The 23,211-nt window shown below is 42.3% G+C and overlaps 1 protein-coding gene across 1 annotated transcript in view; it reads right to left on the reverse strand.

Annotated features, from left to right (window-relative positions):
- Window positions 1-786: 786 nt before the first annotated feature.
- Window positions 787-23,211, reverse strand: part of LOC112247552 (diamine acetyltransferase 1-like) — a 31,448-nt gene continuing 9,023 nt past the window's right edge. Inside the window, exons 2-6 of the mRNA XM_024416362.2 lie at window positions 7,713-7,764; window positions 7,533-7,616; window positions 2,714-2,815; window positions 2,572-2,612; window positions 787-1,640 (exon numbers count right to left, since the gene is read on the reverse strand). Coding sequence (XP_024272130.1) covers window positions 1,464-1,640; window positions 2,572-2,612; window positions 2,714-2,815; window positions 7,533-7,616; window positions 7,713-7,764 — 456 coding nt within the window. The 3' untranslated portion in view covers window positions 787-1,463. The remainder of the gene's footprint in view (window positions 1,641-2,571; window positions 2,613-2,713; window positions 2,816-7,532; window positions 7,617-7,712; window positions 7,765-23,211) is intronic.

Here is a 23,211-nt window from a genome sequence, read left to right on the forward strand (position 1 = left end):
TTAATCTCCTTGGTGTGTCTTTAAATAAATGCCAATGGTTAGTCAGTAACGGGGCACCGTTTAGAGCTCTGGACATAAACAAGTCAGTTTCGAAGTTCAGCGAGGCTCATGGGAGTCTAGAATGAAAATATTATGGCCTGTCTGGGGATAAAGGATGCTGTCTCTTCTCCCCTATACTCTCCGCACTTCCTAGCACACAGAGGATCTGTCTCTGCCTGGGCAAGGGGAGGAGAGGACAGGACAGGAGACAGTGTTTTTAATATTCTCTAAACTCTACTGGGCCACTACAGGGTTGGGTTCTGGATGTGTTTGTTGTTTAGGCATTGCTGCAGTGAATGTTCAAAATACAGTCAGTGAACACCAGACATCCCACTGATATGCATTTCTACGTCCCTGGTTTCTGCTAGATCTGACTAAGATGTGTGTGTATCTGAGCATTAGATACTGTGACAGTTTGGCGCCTTTCCAAGGTCAGTGCAGTAACTAACAGTGTTCCACTCCTCTGCTCTCCATAGACTGTTATAACAGACCACATATCCCCCTTCCACAAAGAGAAGGTATGACAGAGGGGACAAGAGAGATGGAGGAGAAAGAGGACAAGGCTGTTATTTAAGTTTCTTGATGACGTCACCATTCTGAAATTACTCCCACGAGAGACGGAGCATGACGGGGAGGGATTTCATTGTAAAGCAATGAACTCACCCCACTTCCCTCCTAGCCCCACAGAAATCAGTCACCATAGAACATAATAACCACCAACAAACACAATCAAACTACAGAGAAAAATAATTTTAAAAATCACTATTATAGAATAGTAAAATATATTGGTCAATAAATGAAACAGAGAACGCTAGGAATCCTAAGGTGTGTTGATTAGCAGAACTGAGAGAACACTAGGAATCCTAAGGTGTTGATTAGCAGAACTGAGAGAACGCTAGGAATCCTAAGGTGTGTTGATTAGCAGAACTGAGAGAACGCTAGGAATCCTAAGGTGTGTTGATTAGCAGAACTGAGAGAACGCTAGGAATCCTAAGGTGTGTTGATTAGCAGAACTGAGAGAACGCTAGGAATCCTAAGGTGTGTTGATTAGCAGAACTGAGAGAACACTAGGAATCCTAAGGTGTGTTGATTAGCAGAACTGAGAGAACACTAGGAATCTTAAGGTGTGTTGATTATAAACTACAACTACTAAAACGACGCTTCAGATAAAATACGTGACCTAAATGAGTGACTAGATTGAGAGGGTTGGTGCACACACACGTTTAATGCCCCTTTTAATAATAATAATTAATAATAATAATAATAATAATAATAATAATAATAATAATAATAATAATAATAATAATCTACTGTCAGAAGTCACACCCCCCACCGCTGAAGTGAAAGACAGGCAAATAATTAAGTAATGTAAATTGACCAAGTCTGTCACTCTTGTCCATCTTTCTATGTGTCTTGAGGCCAGCTCACTCTTTGGAGCCGGAGGACATCTTGAAGAGGGAGCTCTTGTTGATCTTGAAGAGTCTCCATCCCTCATCTAGAGTGATGTCGGCCGCCCCACGACGCTTGTAGAACTCTATTGACTCCTGGTTGTCCTTGGCGACGACGAAGTGCATGCTGTTGCAGCGAGTCTCGAATGCCATCTGAGGAGGAGAGAGGAAGGGAGAGCAGGTGTTAGCACACATAATTAAACCCAAAAGTGTTTGATGGGGTTGAGGTCAGGGCTCTGTGCAGGCCAGTCAAGTTCTTCCACACCGATCTTGACAAACCATTTCTGTATGGATCTCGCATTGTGCACAGGGGCATTGTCTTGCTTAAACAAGAGAAGGCCTTCCTCAAACTGTTGCCACAAAGTTGGAAGCACAGAATCATCTAGAATGTCATTGTATGCTGTGTTGTTGATTTCCCATCACTGGAACTAAGGGGCCTGAACCATGAAAAACAGCCCCAGACCCTTATTCCTCCTCCATCAAACTTTACAGTTGGCACTATGCATTGGGGCAGGTAGCGTCCTCTTGGCACCCGTCTAAGCCAAATTTGTCCGTAGGACTGGCAGATGGTGAAGTGTGATTCATCACTCCAGAGAACACGATTCCATTGCTCCAGAGTCCAATGGTGGTGAGGTTTACACCACTCCAGCTGACGCTTGGCATTGGGCATGGTGATCTTAGGCTTGTGTGCGGCTGCTCGGCCATGGAAACCTATTTCATGAAGCTCCTGACGAACAGATCTTGTGCGGATGTTGCTTCCAGAAGCAGTTGGGAACTCAGTAGTGAATGTTGAAACCAAGGACAGACGATTTCAGCATTCAGCAGTCCCGTTCTGTGAGCTTGTGGCCTACCATGTCGCAGTTGAGCCGTTGTTGCTCCTAGACCTTTCCACATTACAATAACAGCACTTACAGTTGACCAGGGCAGCTCTAGCAGGGTAGACATTTGGAAAGGTGGCATCCTATGACTCTGCCACGTTGAAAGTCACAGCTCTTCAGTAAGGCCATTCTACTGCCAATGTTTGTCTGTGGATACCATCTAGTTTTTACTATGTTTACAGGGTCATAACTCCTAAATTACTCACGTCACTGAGGAGCTTGAGGATCTCTGAGCCGATGCCGATCTCTGGTGGAAGGATGACAGAGAAGGAGAGATTATGGTTACTGGTCAGGTCAGAGAGGAAAGAGAGCGACAGAGTAGGAGAGGAAAATAGTTACTTTGCTTACCCCTGTACTCTTCCATGACAAAGAAGTCTTCCAAGTAAAGCAGCTTGCCGATCCAGGGGTCATAGGTGAAGTAGTACATGGCAAACCCAATCACCACAGGAGCTGGACACACAGAAGTAAACCCACACGATTGTAGCTGGAAACGGCTGATTTTTAATGGAATATCTACATAGGTGAACAGAGGCCCATCATCAGCAACCATCACTCAGTGTTCCAATGGCACGTTGTGTTCGCTAATCCAAGTTTATAATTTTAAAAGGCTAATTGATCATTAGATAACCCTTTTGCAATTATGTTAGCACAGCTGAAAATTGTTGTGCTAATTAAAGAAGCACTAAAACTGGTCTTCTTTAGACTAGTTGAGTATCTGGAGCGTCAACATTTGTGGGTTTGATTGCAGGCTCAAAATGGCCAGAAACAAAGAACTTTCTTCTGAAACTCGTCAGTCTATTCTTGTTCTGAGAAATTAAGGCTATTCCATGTGAGAAATTGCCAAGAAACTGTCATTATGGGGTATTGTGTGCAGATTGGTGAGGGGAAAAGTTAGTTTAATAGTTTAATCCATTTTAGAACAAGTGGAAAAAGTCAAGGAGTGCGAGTCCTTTCCGAATGCACTGTAACTGTTGTAAGGAAAAAGGTGTCTCTGTATCGAGTAAGGACTGTACACACTGGGCTAACAGTAAGGACTGTACACACTGGGCTAACAGTAAGGACTGTACACACTGGGCTAACAGTAAGGACTGTACACACTGGGCTAACAGTAAGGACTGTACACACTGGGCTAACAGTAAGGACTGTACACACTGGGCTAACAGCAAGGACTGTACACACTGGGCTAACAGCAAGGACTGTACACACTGGGCTAACAGCAAGGACTGTACACACTGGGCTAACAGTAAGAACTGTACACACTGGGCTAACAGCAAGGGCAGTACACACTGGGCTAACAGCAAGGGCACTGTACACACTGGGCTAACAGCAAGGACTGTACACACTGGGCTAACAGCAAGGACTGTACACACTGGGCTAACAGCAAGGACTGTACACACTGGGCTAACAGCAACGACTGTACACACTGGGCTAACAGTAAGGACTGTACACACTGGGCTAACAGTGAGGGCAGTACACACTGGGCTAACAGTGAGGACTGTGGCTGTCATTAAATCTTGTCAGCTGGTGATTGTCAAGCAAATAACTGGTACTTGACCGTTAATTAACAAAACGCATTTAGCATCTCCTGGCTTCCACGCATAGCCTACATGCCACTGATGCTGACCTTAAGAACATCTACATTTGAAAAAGTCTAACAAATCCATGGAATATAGTGTACACCATCACAATACATCTATGTATTTTAGACTGGTCTAAAGAAACATGATATGAAGAAAATGTAGTCTATTTCAAAAGAACAGATTAGCATACACCTTGTCCTTATGTTAGGTCCTGACCTGGGTATGTCATATGGCTGTGGGCTACACTAGTTCATTTAGCAGACAAGATTTGCTTAGAATTCCATGGGATTATTTTATTTTATAATATGAAGAATTCAATTGAACATAGCTGAATAAAATAGAAAATGTTTTCTCAAAGATTTCTGGGGGAGTGCGTACATGCGGCTATTCTGTGTTGAGCTGTTAACAAAAACAGGTATTCCTATATGCTTAATTTATATTTTTTAAATTAAACTTTAGTTGTGATGAAAACATATAACTCAACGTTTGTATTTTTGATATATTCCAAGGTTGCATGAAGCAACTAATGATGATTTGAAAAAAGTTCCATTAAAAAGGCATGAGTTCTGCTTTGTTATTTGTGCAGGCTGCACACATTTCATCAGCCTCTCATTGACAATTTGACAAACACTTGATAATGCCTCGAATTTCCCAGCTGCTTCCACATTCTGTGGCCATAATACCCCCTAAATACATCCATGCCTTTTGCGGCCTGAGGCCGTTGTGCCCTTGGGCTGAATATAATAATTATAATTCCCTTCTCCCGGCTGCGTGCTCCGAAGCACATCTCACTTACATGGCTCTCTCGGCCTATCACGTTATCGGGTCTTTCTCAGAGGCTACAAGTGAAGACACACATCAGGCACACAACTGCATGCATCCTTATCCAATTCCGAGGCGCACATTGAAGATATAGGAAGAACTATCCACATTTACTTTTAGTCAGCCAGCAAGATGAGTAGGCCTAACAAACCGCAAAAGCACTTGCCTATGTCAATCTACTATCCCCCATAGCACAAACGTTGACCTATTCTGTGTGAGAAAAAAATATTCCAAACATAGCCTGGGACAGTTGTGTGATGCAATAGATCCCAAATGAATACAACCACTAGCATCAAAAAAGCTTTAAGCAATGAGGCGGATGCAACAGAGCAAAATGTTTAGCTTAAAATGCTATCACCTAACAGTTTATTTCGTTACATAAGTGCAGCGATGTGCAGATGGCAGTAGGCTATAAGCACAAATGTTCCAATGGCATCGATCTTTACACCATGAAGCTCCCGACCAACAGTTCTTGTGCTGACGTTGCTTCCAGAGGCAATTTGGAATTCAGTAGTGAGTGTTCAAATCAAATCAAATGTTACATGTCACATGCGCCTAATACAACACCTTAGTGAAATGCTTACTTACAAGCCCTTAACCGACAATGCAGTTTTAATTAAAAATAAGTAAATAATAAAATAGAAATATAACAAATAATTAAGGAGCAACAATAAAATAAACAATAAAATAACAGTAGCGAGGCTATATACAGGGGGATCCAGTACAGAGTCAATGTGCGGGGGCACTGGTTAATCGAGGTAATTGAGGTAATATGTACAGTTGAAGTCTGAAGTTTACATACACTTATGTTGGAGTCATTAAAACTCGTTATTCAACAACTCCACAAATTTCTTGTTAACAAACTATATTTTTGGCAAGTCGGTTAGGACATCTATTTGTGCATGACACAAGTAATTTTTCCAACTATTGTTTACAGACAGATTATTTCACTTATAATTCACTGTATCACAATTCCAGTGGGTCAGAAGTTTACATACACTAAGTTGACTGTGCTTTTAAAGAGCTTGGAAAATTCCAGCAAATGGCTTTAGAAGCTTCTGATAGGCTAATTGACATCATTTGACTCAATTGGAGGTGTACCTATGTCACGCCCTGGTCAAAGTATTTTGTGTTTATCTTTATGTATTTGGTCAGGCCAGGGTGTGGCATGGGGTTTTTGTAATTGTGGTGTGTTTGTCTTGGGGTTTTGGTGGTGGTATTGGGATTGTAGCTTAGTGGGTTATCTAGCAAAGTCTATGGCTGTCTGGAGTGGTTCTCAATCAGAGGCAGATGCTTATCGTTGTCTCTGATTGGGAACCATATTTAGGCAGCCATATTCTTTGAGTTTGTCGTGGGTGATTGTCCTTAGTGTCTTACTTGTACTCTCTGTTAGTTTGCACTAGATAGGCTGTTTTCATTACGTTTTCATTACGTTTATTGTTTTGTAGTGTTTAGTGTTTAGTCGTGTTTACGTTTTGTTTAATAAATATGGATCGCAATCGACACGCTGCAGTTTGGTCCGACTCTCCTTCATCACCACTAGAAAACCGTAACAATGTATTTCAAGGCCTACCTTCAAACTCAGTGCTTCTTTGCTTGACATCATGGGAAAATCAAAAGAAATCAGCCAAGACCTCAGAAAAAAACTTTTAAAAATTCAATTCTCAAAAGTAACCGCAAAATGCAATTATGCATGTATTTATTTTATTATAAAAAGGTGCATTTTTATGGTGAAAATTCTTCCTCAAGCGCTGCGTATGCATGCCAGTTAGGCTCTACACCAGTTGTAAAGAAGTTATTATTTGGCCACATTAGTTGTGGTACAAACCTTAAACATATGGGTCTATGAGCTAGGCTACATGAGGTGTGCAACTACAGTAGGATTTGAAAAAGTTTCCCCCCCCCAAAAAAGGGATGCACAGTTTATTGCCTTACTGCACACAAGCTGGGCATCATTCACAAGTGGTAGGCTAATAGTGGCACCTATCAGACTGTTCTTGATTTAATTTAGTCTTTACATACACTAAATAATGTATGTGTGAAATTTGTTTTGATTTAGAATGGACCATTATGATGCATGTCATCTATGCACTTAAATAGGGAATGGAGGACGCTTTTCCCATGGTTAATTTTCATGCCAGCCAGGTAGGCTATACTCCTGTTGGACAGAGAAGCAATGCGCTTGATATTAGGAATGTTGAGAAATAAATATAGTAGGCCTAGCCAATAGAAAGCTGATCTTCCTCTTTTCAGTAGAGGCCATCACTCTGTTTTCTCACTCAAGTGCATAGCCTATAGAAATGTTGCGCAACATGAACTCATGAACTCTAAGTTTTTGATTAGATTTTCGATCACATTTGCATTGATGTCAGAATGGTTAGAGGGACAATAGACTGCCCTAGTACCAGGCAATTAGCAAGTTTGGTAGGCTACTAATGACCATCAGCAGAATCAGAGCTTGAGAAGCCTAAATATCGTCACATGGATTTGACTGCCATCATGACTCATGGCTGCAGGTGTGGCGGTAATATGGTCACCGTAACAGCCCTAATTACAGGTTTGATTTATGTTTGGCCTAGGATCAGTAGCTACACACCACACGTTCTTCTATGCTTAGGAGAGGCACCGTTTCAGTCAAGCCCATCAGATATAGTTTGCTATAATACAATACCGGTCTGTCACACTCAACACATCCATCCAATCCTGAGATGGACAGGTGTGATCCAGGGAATAGACAAGATCATTTGATATACAGAATCTCTTACCGTTGTTGCTCTGCGGCTCACTGGGGACTTCTGCCATGACGCAGTGGTATAATGGGTTGTCACCGAATCCGTCCTCGAGGAGATCTGTTTTTACAATGTTAGAAATGCCTTATAATCTATGCACAGCAGTCAATCACACGGTGACCAAGACAGAAATGCTTTAGTTTCATTCAGACTCACTTTCCTCAGTCAGTTTCACTTGGCCTTCCATTTCTTCATATTTAGCCAGTTCCTGGCCAGAAGAAACATTTCAGATTCAAAACCAAGAACAGCGAGTCAATAGGGAAAGTTTATCATTCACTGAGATAAGTGACAGTCAACGAAGAGAACAGCATTTAGCTTTATAAACACATAATCAAATGGAGGAAACCGGGCCTGTTGCCAACGTAATAAACACAAAAAGGTACAAAATTACAGAGCTAACTGTGATACAGACGGATATCCAGCGAAAATGGTCTGTTTTTATCACCTATAAGACAGACAAGTTTGCAGAGTTGATCTCTGAATGCAGTTAGGACGAGCACATTTAAAATACCGAAATGGGGGACAACAGGCTGGATTTTCCCTGGTCATTGTAACCACCACCCGTAGGGCAATGCAAAGAAATCACATTTCTCCATTTGTACCGACATATTGAATATCATTATAGAATATGCATAAAATTCATCCTCCAATTGCAACATCTGCCTTTTGTCTCAAAACGTTATATTTTTTAATATCTGCAAACACTAAGTTAGGCTTACCCAACTTCAAAATAGTGATGATGCCCTGGACTGTCAATCGTGAATGATAATTATTCAGGTTTCACCAGTGAAATATTCAAACTGTGTCTGCATGCCAATCATTTGGTCTCAATCAGTTTAAATTGGAATATGCATTTAGATTTTCTTGAATTGCTGTTTCATGAGCAAATTAGAGGAGATGGTGTTAAACTACACAGAACAAAAATGTAAAACGTGTTGGTTCCATGATTCATGAGCTGAAATAAAAGATCCCAGAAATGTTACATACGCACAAAAAGCTTATAACGACAATATATGGAAATGTCTGCTCTACCCAAATTTACAACTAACTAATTGCAGCATTACCGCAAAAATGGACGAGGCAAGTGGCAGGAAGTAAGGAACTTGTCTGTCGGCCCTGCATTAAAGACCCAAATTGGTTTAAGAAAATTGTGATAAATGAAACTGGTATACTTTTTTATTTATTTAAAAAAGACCTAAAAATTGACAGCTGTGCCATATAGATTGCAAAATCGTTGTAGAGATTTGATATACTGATTCTTTGGTACATGGTTTATGAACTGATACACAAAACGACGTCAGATTCAAAACAGTTTCAGTGTAAGCTATTATATAAAATTCTTGCAAACAATAGAATGTTATATTCTGTATATGGAGGACACAGCAATCCCAGCTCCGCAGATTTTTCTGCGAAGAGAATCATTAGATCATTTGCTTAGCTTGTTTTTGGTCGCAGGTTCAGGAATGGCTGAAGAATTGCAACATTTACCTGGAGCTAACTCTGCAAATAGCACTATTGGGTGATTTGAAGTACTAGTCAATCGATCAATAATATAATAAACTTAAGCAAAAATGTTTCTTTATTTTACAATCTTTAGAAACTATGACATTGGAAAGGTTCAGAACTTTTGTGAAACATCACAGCACAGTTGAAAAACACACTACCGGTCAAAAGTTTTAGAACACCTACTCATTAAAGGGTTTTTCTTTCTTTTTATTATTTTCTACATTGTAGAATAGTGAAGACATCAAAACAATGAAATAACACACATGGAATCATGTAGTAACCAAAGTGTTAAACAAATCAAAATATTTTATATTTGAGATTCTTCAAATAGCCACCCTTTGCCTTGATGACAGCTTTGCACACTCTTGGCATTCGCTCAACCAGCTTTTACCTGGAATGCTTTTCCAACAGTCTTGAAGGAGTTCCCACGTGTGCTTAGCATTAGTTCGCTGCTTTTCCTTCACTCTGCGGTCCGACTCATCCCAAACCATCTCAATTTGGTTGAGGTATGGGGATTGTGGAAGCCAAGTCATCACACAGTCTACTCTGCAGCACTCCATCACTTTCCTTGGTAAAAATAGCCCTTTACACAGCCTGGAGGTGTTTTATGTCATTGTCCTGTTGAAAAACAAATTATGGTTGGACTAAGCTGCTGGGGTGGTAGGAAGAGCGTTGGGCCAGTAACCAAAAGGTTGCTGGATTGAATCCCTGAGCTGACAAGGTAAATATCTGTCATTCTGCCCCTGAACAAGGCAGTTAACCCACTGTTCCCGGTAGGCTGTCATTGTAAATAAGAATTTGTTCTTAACGGACTTGCCTAGTTAAAATAAAAAGCCCAAACCAGATGGTGTATTGCTGCAGAATGCTGTGGTAGCCATGCTGGTTAAGTGTGCCTTGAATTCTAAATAAATCAGACAGTGTCACCAGCAAAGCACCATAACACCACCTCCTCCATGCTTTACAATGGGGAAATACACATTCAGAGAGATCATCCGTTCACACACACCGCATCTCACAAAGACACGGCGATTGGAACAAAAATCTCCAATTTTGACTACAGACCAACGGACACATTTTCACCAGTCTAATGTCCATTTCTGGTGTTTCTTGGCCCAAGCAAGTCTTCTTCTTATTGGTGTCCTTTAGTTTTTTTGCAGCAATTCGACCATGAAGGCCTGATTCACAGTCTACTCTGAACAGTTGATGTTGAGATCTGTCTGAACTCTGAAGCAATCATTTGGTTTGCAATTTCTGAAGCTTGGTAACTAATGAACATATCCTCTGCAGCAGTGGTAACTCTGGGTTTTCCTTTCCTGTGGAGGTCCTCATGAGAGACAGTTTATAGTACTTGATGGTTTTTGCGATTGCACATGAAGAAACTTTAAAAGTTCTTGAAATGTTCCTTATTGACTGACCTTCATGTCTTGACAGTCCATCATTACTTTGTTTCTCTTTGCTTATTTGAGCTGTTCTTGCCACAATATGGACCTGGTCTTTTACCAAATAGGGCTATCATCGGTATACCCCCCTTACCTTGTCACAACACAACCGATTGGCTCAAACACAGTAACTTTTAAGAAGCCACACCTGTTAATTGAAATGCATTCCAGGTGACTACTTCATGAAGCTGGTTGAGAGAATGCCAAGTGTGCACAAAGCTGTCATCAAGGCAAAGGGTGGCTATTTGAAGAATATCAAATATATTTGGATTTGTTTAACACTTTTTTTGGTTACTACATGATTCCATGTGTTATTTCATAGTTTTGTTGCCTTCACTAATATTCTACAATGTAGAAAATAGTAAAAATAAAAGAAACCCTGGAATGAGTAGGTGTTCGAAAACGTTTGACCGGTAGTGTAAACACAGCAAAAAAAAGTAACGTTCTCTCACTGTCAACTGCATTTATTTTCAGCAAACTTAACATGTGTAAATATTTGTATGAACATAACAAGATTCAACAACTGATACATATAAACTGAACAAGTTCCACAGACATGTGACTAACAGAAATTTAATAATGTGACCCTGAAACAAAAGGGGCGGTCAAAATCAAACAGTCAGTATCTCTGGTGTGGACACCAGCTGCATTAAGTACTGCAGTGCATTTCCTCCTGGACTGCACCAGATTTGCCAGTTCTTGCTGTGAGAGGTTACCCCACTCTTCCACCAAGGCACCTGCAAGTTCCCAGACATTTCTGGGGGAATGGCCCTAGCCCTCACCCTCTGATCCAATAGGTCCCATACGTGCTCAATGGGATTGAGATCCGGGCTCGTCGCTGACATTCCTGTCTTGCAGGAAATAATGCACAGAACGAGCAGTATGGCTGGTGGCATTGTCATGCTGGAGGGTCATGTCAGGAGGAGCCTGCAGGAAGGGTACCGATCCGGATGTACCGATCCGGTGCAGGTGTTAAACGTGGTCTGTCACTGGGAGGACGATGAGCTGTCCATCCGGTCTCCCTGTAGCGCTGTCTTAGGCGTCTCACAGTACGGACATTGCAATTTATTGCCCTGGCCACATCTGCAGCCTCCTTGCAGCATGCCTAAGGCACGTTCACGCAGATGAGCAGGGGCCCTGGGTATCTTTCTTTTGGTGTTTTTCAGAGTCAGCAGAAAGACCTCTTTAGTGTCCTAAGTTTTCATACGTGACATTAATTACCTATCGTCTGTAAGCTGTTAGTGTCTTAACGACCGTTCCACAGGTGCATGTTCATTAATTGTTCATGGTTAATTGAACAAGCATGGGAAACGGTGTTTAAATCCTTTACAATGAAGATCTGTGAAGGTATTTGGATTTTACGAATTATCTTTGAAAGACAGGGTCGTTTCTTTTTTTGCTGAGTTTATACGGCAAATATTAAATCAAAACTTCTATCTGAAGACCATCCAGTTAAGGGTAGCTGAAAGATGGGACTATAAACAAACAAAATATAACTATTGTAAAATGTATGTAGTATGTATAAGCTGGAAATAGAAGCCTAAGTGTTGTCCATTATTTTATTTTATTATTTATTTCATGAAGTGCACCAGTCCCTCCTGCAGCAAAGCACCCCCACAACATGATGCTGCCACCCCCGTGCTTCATGGTTGGGATGGTGTTCTTCGGCTTGCAAGCCTCCCCCTTTTTCCTCCAAACATAACGATGGTCATTACAGCCAAACAGTTCTCTTTTTTTTTTTTCATCAGACCAGAGGACATTTCTCCAAAAAGTACAATCTTTGTCCCAATGTGCAGTTGCAAACCATAGTCTGGCTTTTTTAATGGTGGTTTTGGAGTAGTGGCTTCTTCCTTGCTGAGTGGCCTTTCAGGTTATGTCGATATAGGACTCGTTTTACTGTGGATATAGCTACTTTTGTACCTGGTTCCTCCAGCAACTTCACAAGGTCCTTTGCTGTTATTCTGGGATTGATTTGCACTTTTCACACTAAAGTACGTTAATCTCTAGGAGAGATAACGCGGCTCTTTCCTGAGCGGTATGACGGCTGCGTGGTCCCATGGTGTTTATACTTGTGTACTATTGTTTATACAGTTGAACGTGTTACCTTCAGGTGTTTGGAATTTGCTCCCAAGGATGAACCAGACTTGTGGAAGTCTGCCATTTTTTTGAGGTCTTGGCTGATTTATGTTGATTTTCCCATGATGTCAAGTAAAGAGGCACTGAGTTTGAAGGTAGGCCTTGAAATACATCCACAGGTACACCTCCAATTGACTCAAATGATCTCAATTAGCCTATCAGAAGCTTCTAAAGCCATGACATTTTCTGGAATTTTCCAAGCTGTTTAAATGCACAGTCAACTTAGTGCATGTAAACTTCTGACCCACTGGAATTGTGATAAAGTGAAATAATCGGTCTGTAAACAATTGTTGGAAAAATGACTTGTGTCATGCACAAAGTAGATGCCCTAACCAACTTTCCAAAACTATAGTTTGTTAACAAGACATTTGTGGAGTGGTTGAAAAACGAGGTTTAATGACTCCAACCTAAGTGTATGTAAACTTCCGACTTAAACTGTAGCTAGTTGTTTGTCCATTTTCTGGTTGCTAAAATTTTAAAAGTTTGCCTAATTACAGTTTGCGACAATAATCTAGTGTAGAGAAGCATTGTACCATTTAAACCTCTGTGAAATATATTTCCAAAACCAAAAATATTGTATTTTCAGCTTTTTGAATCTGGTGTACAAACCGAAAGTAAAATATGCAAAAACGGTAAGCATAGAAATAGCATAACAGATCTACTGCGTCTTAGACTTGCTTTCAATGAGAATGACAGATCTATAACTAACATTTGGTTGTGTCGCCCAATAAGTTACATATTGCCACTTTAACCTATTCAGTCATGCACATGCTGTCTACCATGTCTCTCTCTCTCTGAATAGTTTCCTAGGAACGCGAAGCGAGGCGGCCATCTCTGTCGGCGCCGGAAATCATCTGAATACATTGCTGCTCATGAGTTTCCGTGTCCACTTCACTCACTGCTATTTGTCTTACAACCAGAATCCCTCTGATGACTGCAGAGGGGGACACGTGTGTTCAGTTCCTCATCAGCAAAGGTGTCCATCACTCCCTGTGTAACACTGTACAAATCCACACAGGAGACATCTGACACATTGCATTAGTGATCTAATATTGTCACTTCTGTTGACAAAGAGGGAATGTTAAAACAGGAAATGTAATTGTAAGGAAGAAGCACCCAGAGCATTGTTTATCATTGTTCCTCTTGTCCAGACGCACCTAGACATGGCGTTTCCTGTTAGAGGCAGGGGCTGATGAGATGCACACAGCACTCATGGAAGATTGTATGTTGAGTACACACACAGATACTGGCTGCTGTTGGACAGAAGGGGCACAGGTCAACATGCCTGCTGAATCTTTTGGCGGCTTGTGTGGGACACACACACGCGTATAGCTGGCTGCCCTGCTGATTGAGAGGTGCGCAAACCTGGAGATCAATGAAGGATACACTCTACTCATGGAGGCTGCATGAGAGGGCCAAGAGGAGATGGTAGCCCCCTGCCAGGCACTCGCCAACTTTTATCCTAGCCAGCCCCCTGCCAGGCACTCGCCCACTCCTATCCTAGCTAGCCCCTGCCAGTCACTCACTCCTATCCTAGGTAGCCCCCTGCCAGTCACACACTCCTATCCTAGGTAGCCCCCTGCCAGTCACGCACTCCTATCCTAGGTAGCCCCCTGCCAGTCACGCACTCCTATCCTAGGTAGTCGTTTTGTTGAACGACTTTACCTACCATATTTACTATCAAAGCTCAGTGTTGAGGCAAAATATCAAACCCCTCTTTTGGAAACAAAATAAAGTTATATTCAGATACAGTTTCAAACTTATTGAGTTGATGGCTTTTTGGCCTTTCCAAAACAAATTGAAATAGCCAACAGTGGGAATAGATTGGTACTTTAAAGTGTGTTCCAAGCAGAACCCTCTTATATCCTCCCTCTGTTGTCTGCAGGTGCCAACATCAATGGTCAGACAGGTGAGGCCCAGGAGACCGCCCTGACTGGCCTGCTGATGGGGTACCCTGAAGGTGGTCGACTTCCTCATCAAGGCCGGGCCGACATCGAACTGTTTGCTCAATGTCCAAGCCGACGGGAGACAGAGCTGACGTATGTCTGTGAGAACGAACACACAGGCGTGGCTGACGTGCTGCTGCAGAGTGTGAGGGCATTTTCTAGTAAACCTTACTAATGCTTGTGTACTAAAATATCCTCTTTAAGCCTAGGCATTGGGATTGTTAAAGAAACTAAATCATATAAGATAGAAAAGTGTGTGTGTGTATTAGTATAGACCGGTTCTAACTATTCTGTAGACATCTGACTCATTGCCACTAGAGCCACAGACACCTTGCTCATCAGATAAATCTACAATGATACAGTAGTCTTAACCAGTTGCGATTTTAGCATGCAAATCTTGGTGGGACAAAAAAAAATATATGAAGTAGGATGCATGCCAGCAAAGCCACTACACAACAACACATTAATTGCACTATACCACTGCTACACCTGGCTATCAGCGGAGCCTTGTCTGGCAGCGAAACAGTTCAGCCTCATGTACTGCATTAAAAAAAAAAAGCTGACATGACTGACTTGCTTAAACAAATGTGGTTTCTACTGACAATTGAGATGTACAAACTGTTATAAAGGGACGACAAGTGGATAAAAGGCAATCTGTAATTTCAATTAAGACAATGAGCAAGCTAGGACGGACGTAGTCAATAGGACAATTTGTTCAGCACTTTTGAAATTTACAGCGACAGAATTCAGAAAATGGACCGTTCTTAGTGTTCTTCCTGTACACCAAGTCAGAACCGTGGAATAAATAAAGGGGGCATATAAGCAGACAATGACAGCTTACAATAGTCGATGATTACATTTTTCAAAAACAGGTTATAGGCTACTTGTGCACCAAATCAGAACAGTAGGCGAAATTAAGAGGTGAAAAATAGACCAAATGGTTAGGGTGAGGCACATGGGCTACTAACAGCTTACTACACAACAGACACTTTGTATTAATTTCTTAGCTACAGTATAAATATCTCCCTGGCATATTACATAGTTTATGCAGCAGCATACAATACATGTTTGGACTCACCTTGTTGTGCTGTGTTCACTTGAACAGGAAGGTGGTGTGGCGGTGCTTCGTGGGCAAATTTTGTTATCAAACTTTATCAAAGTCTGGCATTCTCTGGATTGATGGTGCTTTCATGACAACTGGGAACTCAGGGGGAGAAAGAAATCTAGACTCATGACGACGTCAGTGATCTTCAGGAAAGAGGCCTGATTCCCCATTTACAATTCTGAGTTGGATGAAAGTTCAAAACATATATTTTCCCAGTCGTAGCTAGTTTTTCCTCCCTGAGTTCCCAGTTGTCTTGAACTCACTAAAGTCAGATTTTGCAGTTCCTAGTTAAAGTTGTTTTGAGCTCAGTACAAATTGTGCTTTGACAGCATGGCCAATGTTTATCATTTTAAACTATGAAAAGAGACCCTTAAACCGATGAGCACCAATACGTTTTATCTATAATTTCTCTTCATATGACAAGGATTGAAAAGGATTTGCCAGTAGATTGTCGACTTGATTCATGATGATGACTGCTAGCTATGATTTTGAAAGTATGATTTTGACATGATCAGTCCAATCAAGGCTACTGTACATAAAATGACGTCAAATCACATTATTTTATCTGTGGCCAATGACCTTGAGCCTTCTTGGATGGGCACTTTAATGTAACGCTATGTCAGTAGCCAAAGGGCTAGAATTTCCGAGGTATATCACCTTACACTTTGCGGTGACGTAGCTTCCCCATGAGTGACAGAACACAGAGCCAATCACAGCGCAAAGCTCTGTATTTTCTGCTGGCTTGACCCACCACCACAGAAAGCACTGAGCTAGGCTGAAACGCTGGCATTTTTGAGCTGCCTTAAGAAAAAATAAAATAAAGAGACCATGTTTGTATGCGGCTTAATTAACTCAATTATATATATCTTTTTTTGTACATTGTTTGCAAACTGATGTGACACGCATTACTGCCAAAGTAACATGCAAAACAGGCAAGACCTGTTATTTATTTATTATTTTTTTGCTAAAAATGTGGGGCTCAAAACAGGTGAGGCTCTGCACTGTCGGTCTGTCTCCTTCTCTCGCTGGCTGCCTGTCTCTACGGCTTTTGCTCTCTGGCTGTCTCCCGCTCACTGGCTCTGTAGTTCTCTCTCTGGCTCTGTAGTTCTCTCTCTGGCTCTCAATTTCAAATGGATTTATATGTATGGGAAACATGTTTACATTGCCAAAGCAAGTGAAACAGAAAATGAAAGTGAAATAAACATTACACTCACAAAAGTTCCAAAATAATAAAATACATTTCAAATGTCATTATGGTTAAATATAAATTGCCTCATTCATCCCCCCCCTCTCCCCTGTAACTATTCCCCAGGTCGTTGCTGTAAATGAGAATGTATTCGCAGTTAACTTACCTGGTAAAATAAAAGCTCAGTTTCCACCTCATTTGTGGGCAGTGTGCACAGTGTCTTTTCTTGAGAGCCAGGTCTGCCTATGGCAGCCTCTCAATGGAAAGGCTATGCTCACTGAGTCTGTACATAGTCAAAGCTTTCCTTCATTTTGGGTCAGTCACAGTGGTCAGGTATTCTTTCACTGTACTTTCTCTTTAGGGCCAAATAGCATTCTAGTTTACTCGGTTTTTGTATTCTTTCCAATGTGTCAAGCTCTCTCTTTGGCTCTCTCTCTCCCTCTGAATCTCTTGCTTTGGCTCTCTCTCGGTTTTTCTTTCTCAGTCTCTCTCTGGCTGTCTCTCCATCTCGCTTTGTGTCTTTCTCTTTGCCTGCCTCTTTCTTGCATGCACGCTCTTTGTCTGCTCATCTTTCTCTGTCTGACTCTTGTGAAACATTAAGGTAAATCAACCATAACCCTTCTTGGCAAAGATGTAGTCATGGATACAGCACACTACTGATTGCACAATCAATGACATGTGCCTCACCATGCAATAGTTACTTTAAAATGCATTGTCTCATTATTTATTACACACCTATACATTACCTTCCCGAGTGGCATTGCAGTCTAAGGCACAGCATCTCAGTGCAAGAGGTGACACGACAGTCCCTGGTTTGAATCCAGGCTGAATCACATTCGGCCGTGATTGGGAGTCCTATAAGGAGGCGCACAACTGGCCCAGCGTCGTCCGGGTTTGGCCATTTAATAAAGGTTAAGTAAAAAAAATGTAAATGATAAAAACATTACATACCTTTCAACACCTGTTGGAAACTGGAAAAAGGATTTCTCCCTTTTTCTTGACTGCATTGCAGCCGATTGCTACACAGCCTCATATTCATAATAATTGCAGCAGTTATCAGTATCTTTGACAAGAAACACGAGATTCCAGCTCTACAATTGAATAATCAAGTTGGAAATTAGCCTTGCATAATGATGTATTTTTATTTATTGCTTCTCCTCGCCCTAAACAAAATCACTGATAACATTTTACACTAAACAAGGTATTTATTGATGACATGTTTCTTATCGTTATAAAAAGTTGATTCACAGACGCAGTACTAATAGTGGCAAAACATGCAAAGACATCGATTTCTAGCTATATAAGCCAAGTACGTTTTTGTCTGTTCTTTGGGAGTTGTGATTTAGCTAGATATCTACTTGGGAGAAGCAAGCTAGCTATCGCCAAGAGGATGAGGACCATTTGAATATGCATGACGTTCATTGGAAAACACCCACTATCTAGTGCACTTGTCCTAAGCAAAGTCTTCTCTATAAACAATTAGGTAAGTCAAGTCTACCAAACTTTGTAACAGAGTGGAATGATTCTAGTTTTGGAAACAGAAAACTGTAGGGAGATCAAATGTTTCATTGATGAGAATGTTCAGAATGTCAAAATCTTCTCCCACTACCGCCCAAAGGGCTTCCTCTCGTCACCATATTTGGTAGTGAGAGGAAAACGCGAAACAGATGCTTCACATTTATACATCCGGCGAAATCTGTCTCAATGTTCTGTGTTCTTGGCATTGGGTCCTATGTTCTTATTGACTTTCCCTTTATTTTTTCTATCTAGGTGATATCACCAGCTGCGATGAGTACCTGACAGTCAAGAAGGACCAATGTTTAGGGAGGTCATTTTCAGACTCCAAATTGTAAGCATTTTGTGCCGTATAGTTATAAGGAAATGATGGTCAGTTTACAGATATGTGTAATGGAGGGCTAAAGGACTGTAATATTCTTAGGTTTCTGGTTTGGGTGCGTTCCCCTCCGGGCGTTGGTCATAACGCAATGATGGAAAGACACAGTGAATCGTTGGCTTGTAGTTTACTGAAGGAACAGAGTAAATAACACCACAATATGTGCAGGGCTATGGCTTGAACCCTAGAAAAGCTACTGCTTGTACCACTGATCCATAACTGTGGAAGGGGGATAGTTATTTGTGTGGTTGTCCTATAGGAGGAAGCAGAATGCAGACTGCCATTAACAATAACCAGGAAAAATATACGGCAATTATACAATGACATTACTTGCCTTTATTGTAAGTGGTGTCATCACTGTAACAGGTAAACACATAAAGGGCCTAATCTAAAGCACCACTAGGTGGGAGTAGTAACACAATGACTAGTGCATCACTACATAACTGAATGGTGGAATCTCACTGGATCCTACAAGACCCCGGAATGGGTGGGGCATAATACTGAAGGAAACATACTCTGTAGGCTCAACAACCTTTATCACTAACTCTCATAACAGGCCTACACTGAAAAAGCACACTCAAGTGCTATGATAACCTAAATAGTACACATAAGCATACACAAACATAATCCACTGGGCGTATAATAATGCCTTTATAAAAAAATTCAATGACGGTGGCAAGAAAAGAGATCCATGAAGTGAACATGGACAGCATCTGTAAGTCTGATTTGTCGTTGCGTAAAAAGGATGGCTCACCTCAGACACTGAATGGTCATTCTTATGGAGAAACAAATATCGCAAGGATCTGTACAGAATTCCTGGAATCTGAACATGTCCCAATTCTGCCATGGCCTGCATACCAGACACCTATTGAGCAGGTTTGGGATGCTCTGGATCAACGTGTACGACAGTGTGTTCCAGTTCCCGCCAATATCCAGCCACTTCACACAGCCATTGAAGAGGAGTGGTACAACATTCCACGATCAACAGCCTGATGAACTCTATGCGAAGAAGATGTTGCGGTACTTGAGACAAATGGTGGTCACACCAGATATTGACTGGTTTTATGATCCACACCCCTACGTTTTTTTGAAGGTATCTGTGACAGATGCATCTGTATTCCCAGTCAAGAACATCCATAGATTAGGGCCTAATGAATTCATATATAATGCGTTCTGAAAGTATTTAGACCCCTTGACTTGAGACATGTTGTTACATTACAGTCTTATTCTAAAATTGAATAAATATTTTTTCCCATCAATCTACACACAATACCCTATAATGACAAAGCAAAAACAGGTTTTTAGAAATGTTATACAAATGCATAAAATATCAAATTATCTTGATAATTCTTGAGACCCTTTACTCAGTACTTTGTCGAAGCACCTTTGGCAGCTATTACAGCCTTGAGTATGATGCTACAAGCTTGTCACACCTGTATTTGGGCAGTTTCTCCCGTTCATCTCTGTAGATCCTCTCAAGCTCTGTCAGATTGGATGGGGAGCATCGCTGCACATCTATTTTCAGGTCACTCCAGAATGCCAAATCGGGTTCAATTCTGGGCACTGGCTGGGCCAAAAAAAAGGACATTCAGAGACTTGTCTCAAAGCCACTCCTGCGATGTCTTGGCTATGTGCTTAGGGTCGTTGTCTGGTTGAAAGGTGAACCTTCACCCCAGTCTGAGGTCCTAAGTGCTCTGGAGCAGGTTATCATCAAGAATATCTCTTCACTTTTATCCGTTCATCTTTTCCTCAATCGTGACTAGCTTCCAAGTCCCTAAAAAATATCCCCACAGCATGATGCTGCCACTGCCATGCTTCACCGTAGGGATGGTGCCAGGTTTCCTCCAGACATGACGCTTTGCATTCAGGACAGAGTTCAATCACGGTTTCATCAGACCAGAGCATCTGGTTTCTCATGGTCAGAGTCCTTTAGGAGCCATTTGGCAAACTTCAAGCGTGCGGTCATGTGTCTTTTACTGAGAAATGGCTTCCATCTGGCCACTCTACCATAAAGGCCTGATTGGTGGAGTGCTGCAGAGATGGTTGTCCCATCTCCACAGAGGAACTCCGGAGCTCTGTCAGAGTGACCAAGGCCCTGCTCAGTTTGGCCGCCTCGCTTCGCGTTCCTAGGAAACTATGCAGTTTTTAGTTTTTTTACGTTTTATTTCTTACATTAGTACCCCAGGTCATCTTAGGTTTCATTACATACAGTCGAGAAGAACTACTGAATATAAGATCAGCGTCAACTCACCATCAATACGACCAAGAATATGATTTTCACGAAGCGGATCCTGTGTTCTGCCTTTCAACCAGGACAATGGAATGGATCCTATGCGGCGACCCAAAAACCGACTCCGTAAAAGAGGCGGTCTTCTGGTCAGACTCCGGAGACGGGCACATCGTGCACCACTCCCTAGAATTCTTCTCGCCAATGTCCAGTCTCTTGACAACAAGGTTGATGAAATCCGAGCAAGGGTAGCATTCCAGAGGCACATCAGACTGTAACGTTCTTTGCTTCACGGAAACATGGCTCACTGGAGAGACGCTATCGGAGGCGGTGCAGCCAGCGGGTTTCTCCACGCATCGCGCCGACAGAAACAAACATCTTTCTGGTAAGAAGAGGGGCGGGGGCGTATGCCTTATGGCTAACGAGACATGGTGTGATGAAAGAAACATACAGGAACTCAAATCCTTCTGTTCACCTGATTTAGAATTCCTCACAATCAAATGTCGACCACATTATCTACCAAGAGAATTCTCTTCGATTATAATCACAGCCGTATATATCCCCCCCCAAGCAGACACATCTATGGCTCTGAACAAACTTTATTTAACTCTCTGCAAACTGGAATCCATTTATCCGGAGGCTGCATTCATTGTAGCTGGGGATTTTAACAAGGCTAATCTGAAAACAAGACTCCCTACATTTTATCAGCGTATCGATTGCGCAACCAGGGGTGGAAAAACCTTGGATCATTGTTACTCTAACTTCCGCGACGCATATAAGGCCCTGCCCCGCCCTCCTTTCGGAAAAGCTGACCACGACTCCATTTTGTTGATCCCTGCCTACAGACAGAAACTAAAAAAAGAAGCTCCCACGCTGAGGTCTGTTCAACGCTGGTCTGACCAAGCTGACTCCACACTCCAAAACTGCTTCCATCACATGGACTGGGAGATGTTTCGTATTGCGTCAGATAACAACATTGACAAATACGCTGATTCGGTGTGCGAGTTCATTAGAACGTGCGTTGAAGATGTCGTTCCCATAGCAACGATTAAAACATTCCCTAACCAGAAACTGTGGATTGATGGCAGCATTCGCGTGAAACTGAAAGCGTGAACCACTGCTTTTAATCAGGGCAAGGTGACTGGTAACATGACCGAATACAAACAGTGCAGCTATTCCCTCTGCAAGGCTATCAAACAAGCTAAGCGCCAGTACAGAGACAAAGTAGAATCTCAATTCAAAGGCTCAGACACAAGAGGTATGTGGCAGGGTCTATAGTCTATCACGGACTACAAGAAGAAAACCAGCCCAGTCACGGACCAGGATGTCTTGCTCCCAGGCAGACTAAATAACTTTTTTGCCCGCTTTGAGGACAATACAGTGCCACTGACACGGCCTGCAACGAAAACATGTGGACTCTCCTTCACTGCAGCCGAGGTGAGTAAGACATTTAAACGTGTTAACCCTCGCAAGGCTGCAGGCCCAGACGGCATCCCCAGCCGCGCCCTTAGAGCATGCGCAGACCAGCTGGCCGGTGTGTTTACGGACATATTCAATCAATCCCTAAACCAGTCTGCTGTTCCCACATGCTTCAAGAGGGCCACCATTGTTCCTGTTCCCAAGAAAGCTAAGGTAACTGAGCTAAACGACTACCGCCCCCATAGCACTCACTTCCGTCATCATGAAGTGCTTTGAGAGACTAGTCAAGGACCATATCACCTCCACCCTACCTGACACCCTAGACCCACTCCAATTTGCTTACCGCCCAAATAGGTCCACAGACGATGCAATCTCAACCACACTGCCCTAACCCATCTGGACAAGAGGAATACCTATGTGAGAATGCTGTTTATCGACTACAGCTCGGCATTCAACACCATAGTACCCTCCAAGCTCGTCATCAAGCTCGAGACCCTGGGTCTCGACCCCGCCCTGTGCAACTGGGTACTGGACTTCCTGACGGGCCGCCCCCAGGTGGTGAGGGTAGGCAACATCTCCTTCCCCGCTGATCCTCAACACTGGAGCCCCACAAGGGTGCGTTCTGAGCCCTCTCCTGTACTCCCTGTTCACCCACGACTGCGTGGCCACGCACGCCTCCAACTCAATCATCAAGTTTGCGGACGACACAACAGTGGTAGGCTTGATTACCAACAACGACGAGACGGCCTACAGGGAGGAGGTGAGGGCCCTCGGAGTGTGGTGTCAGGAAAATAACC

Source organism: Oncorhynchus tshawytscha, linkage group LG29, assembly GCF_018296145.1.
Source record: "Oncorhynchus tshawytscha isolate Ot180627B linkage group LG29, Otsh_v2.0, whole genome shotgun sequence".
In the NCBI taxonomy this organism is placed as follows: Eukaryota; Metazoa; Chordata; class Actinopteri; order Salmoniformes; family Salmonidae; genus Oncorhynchus; species Oncorhynchus tshawytscha.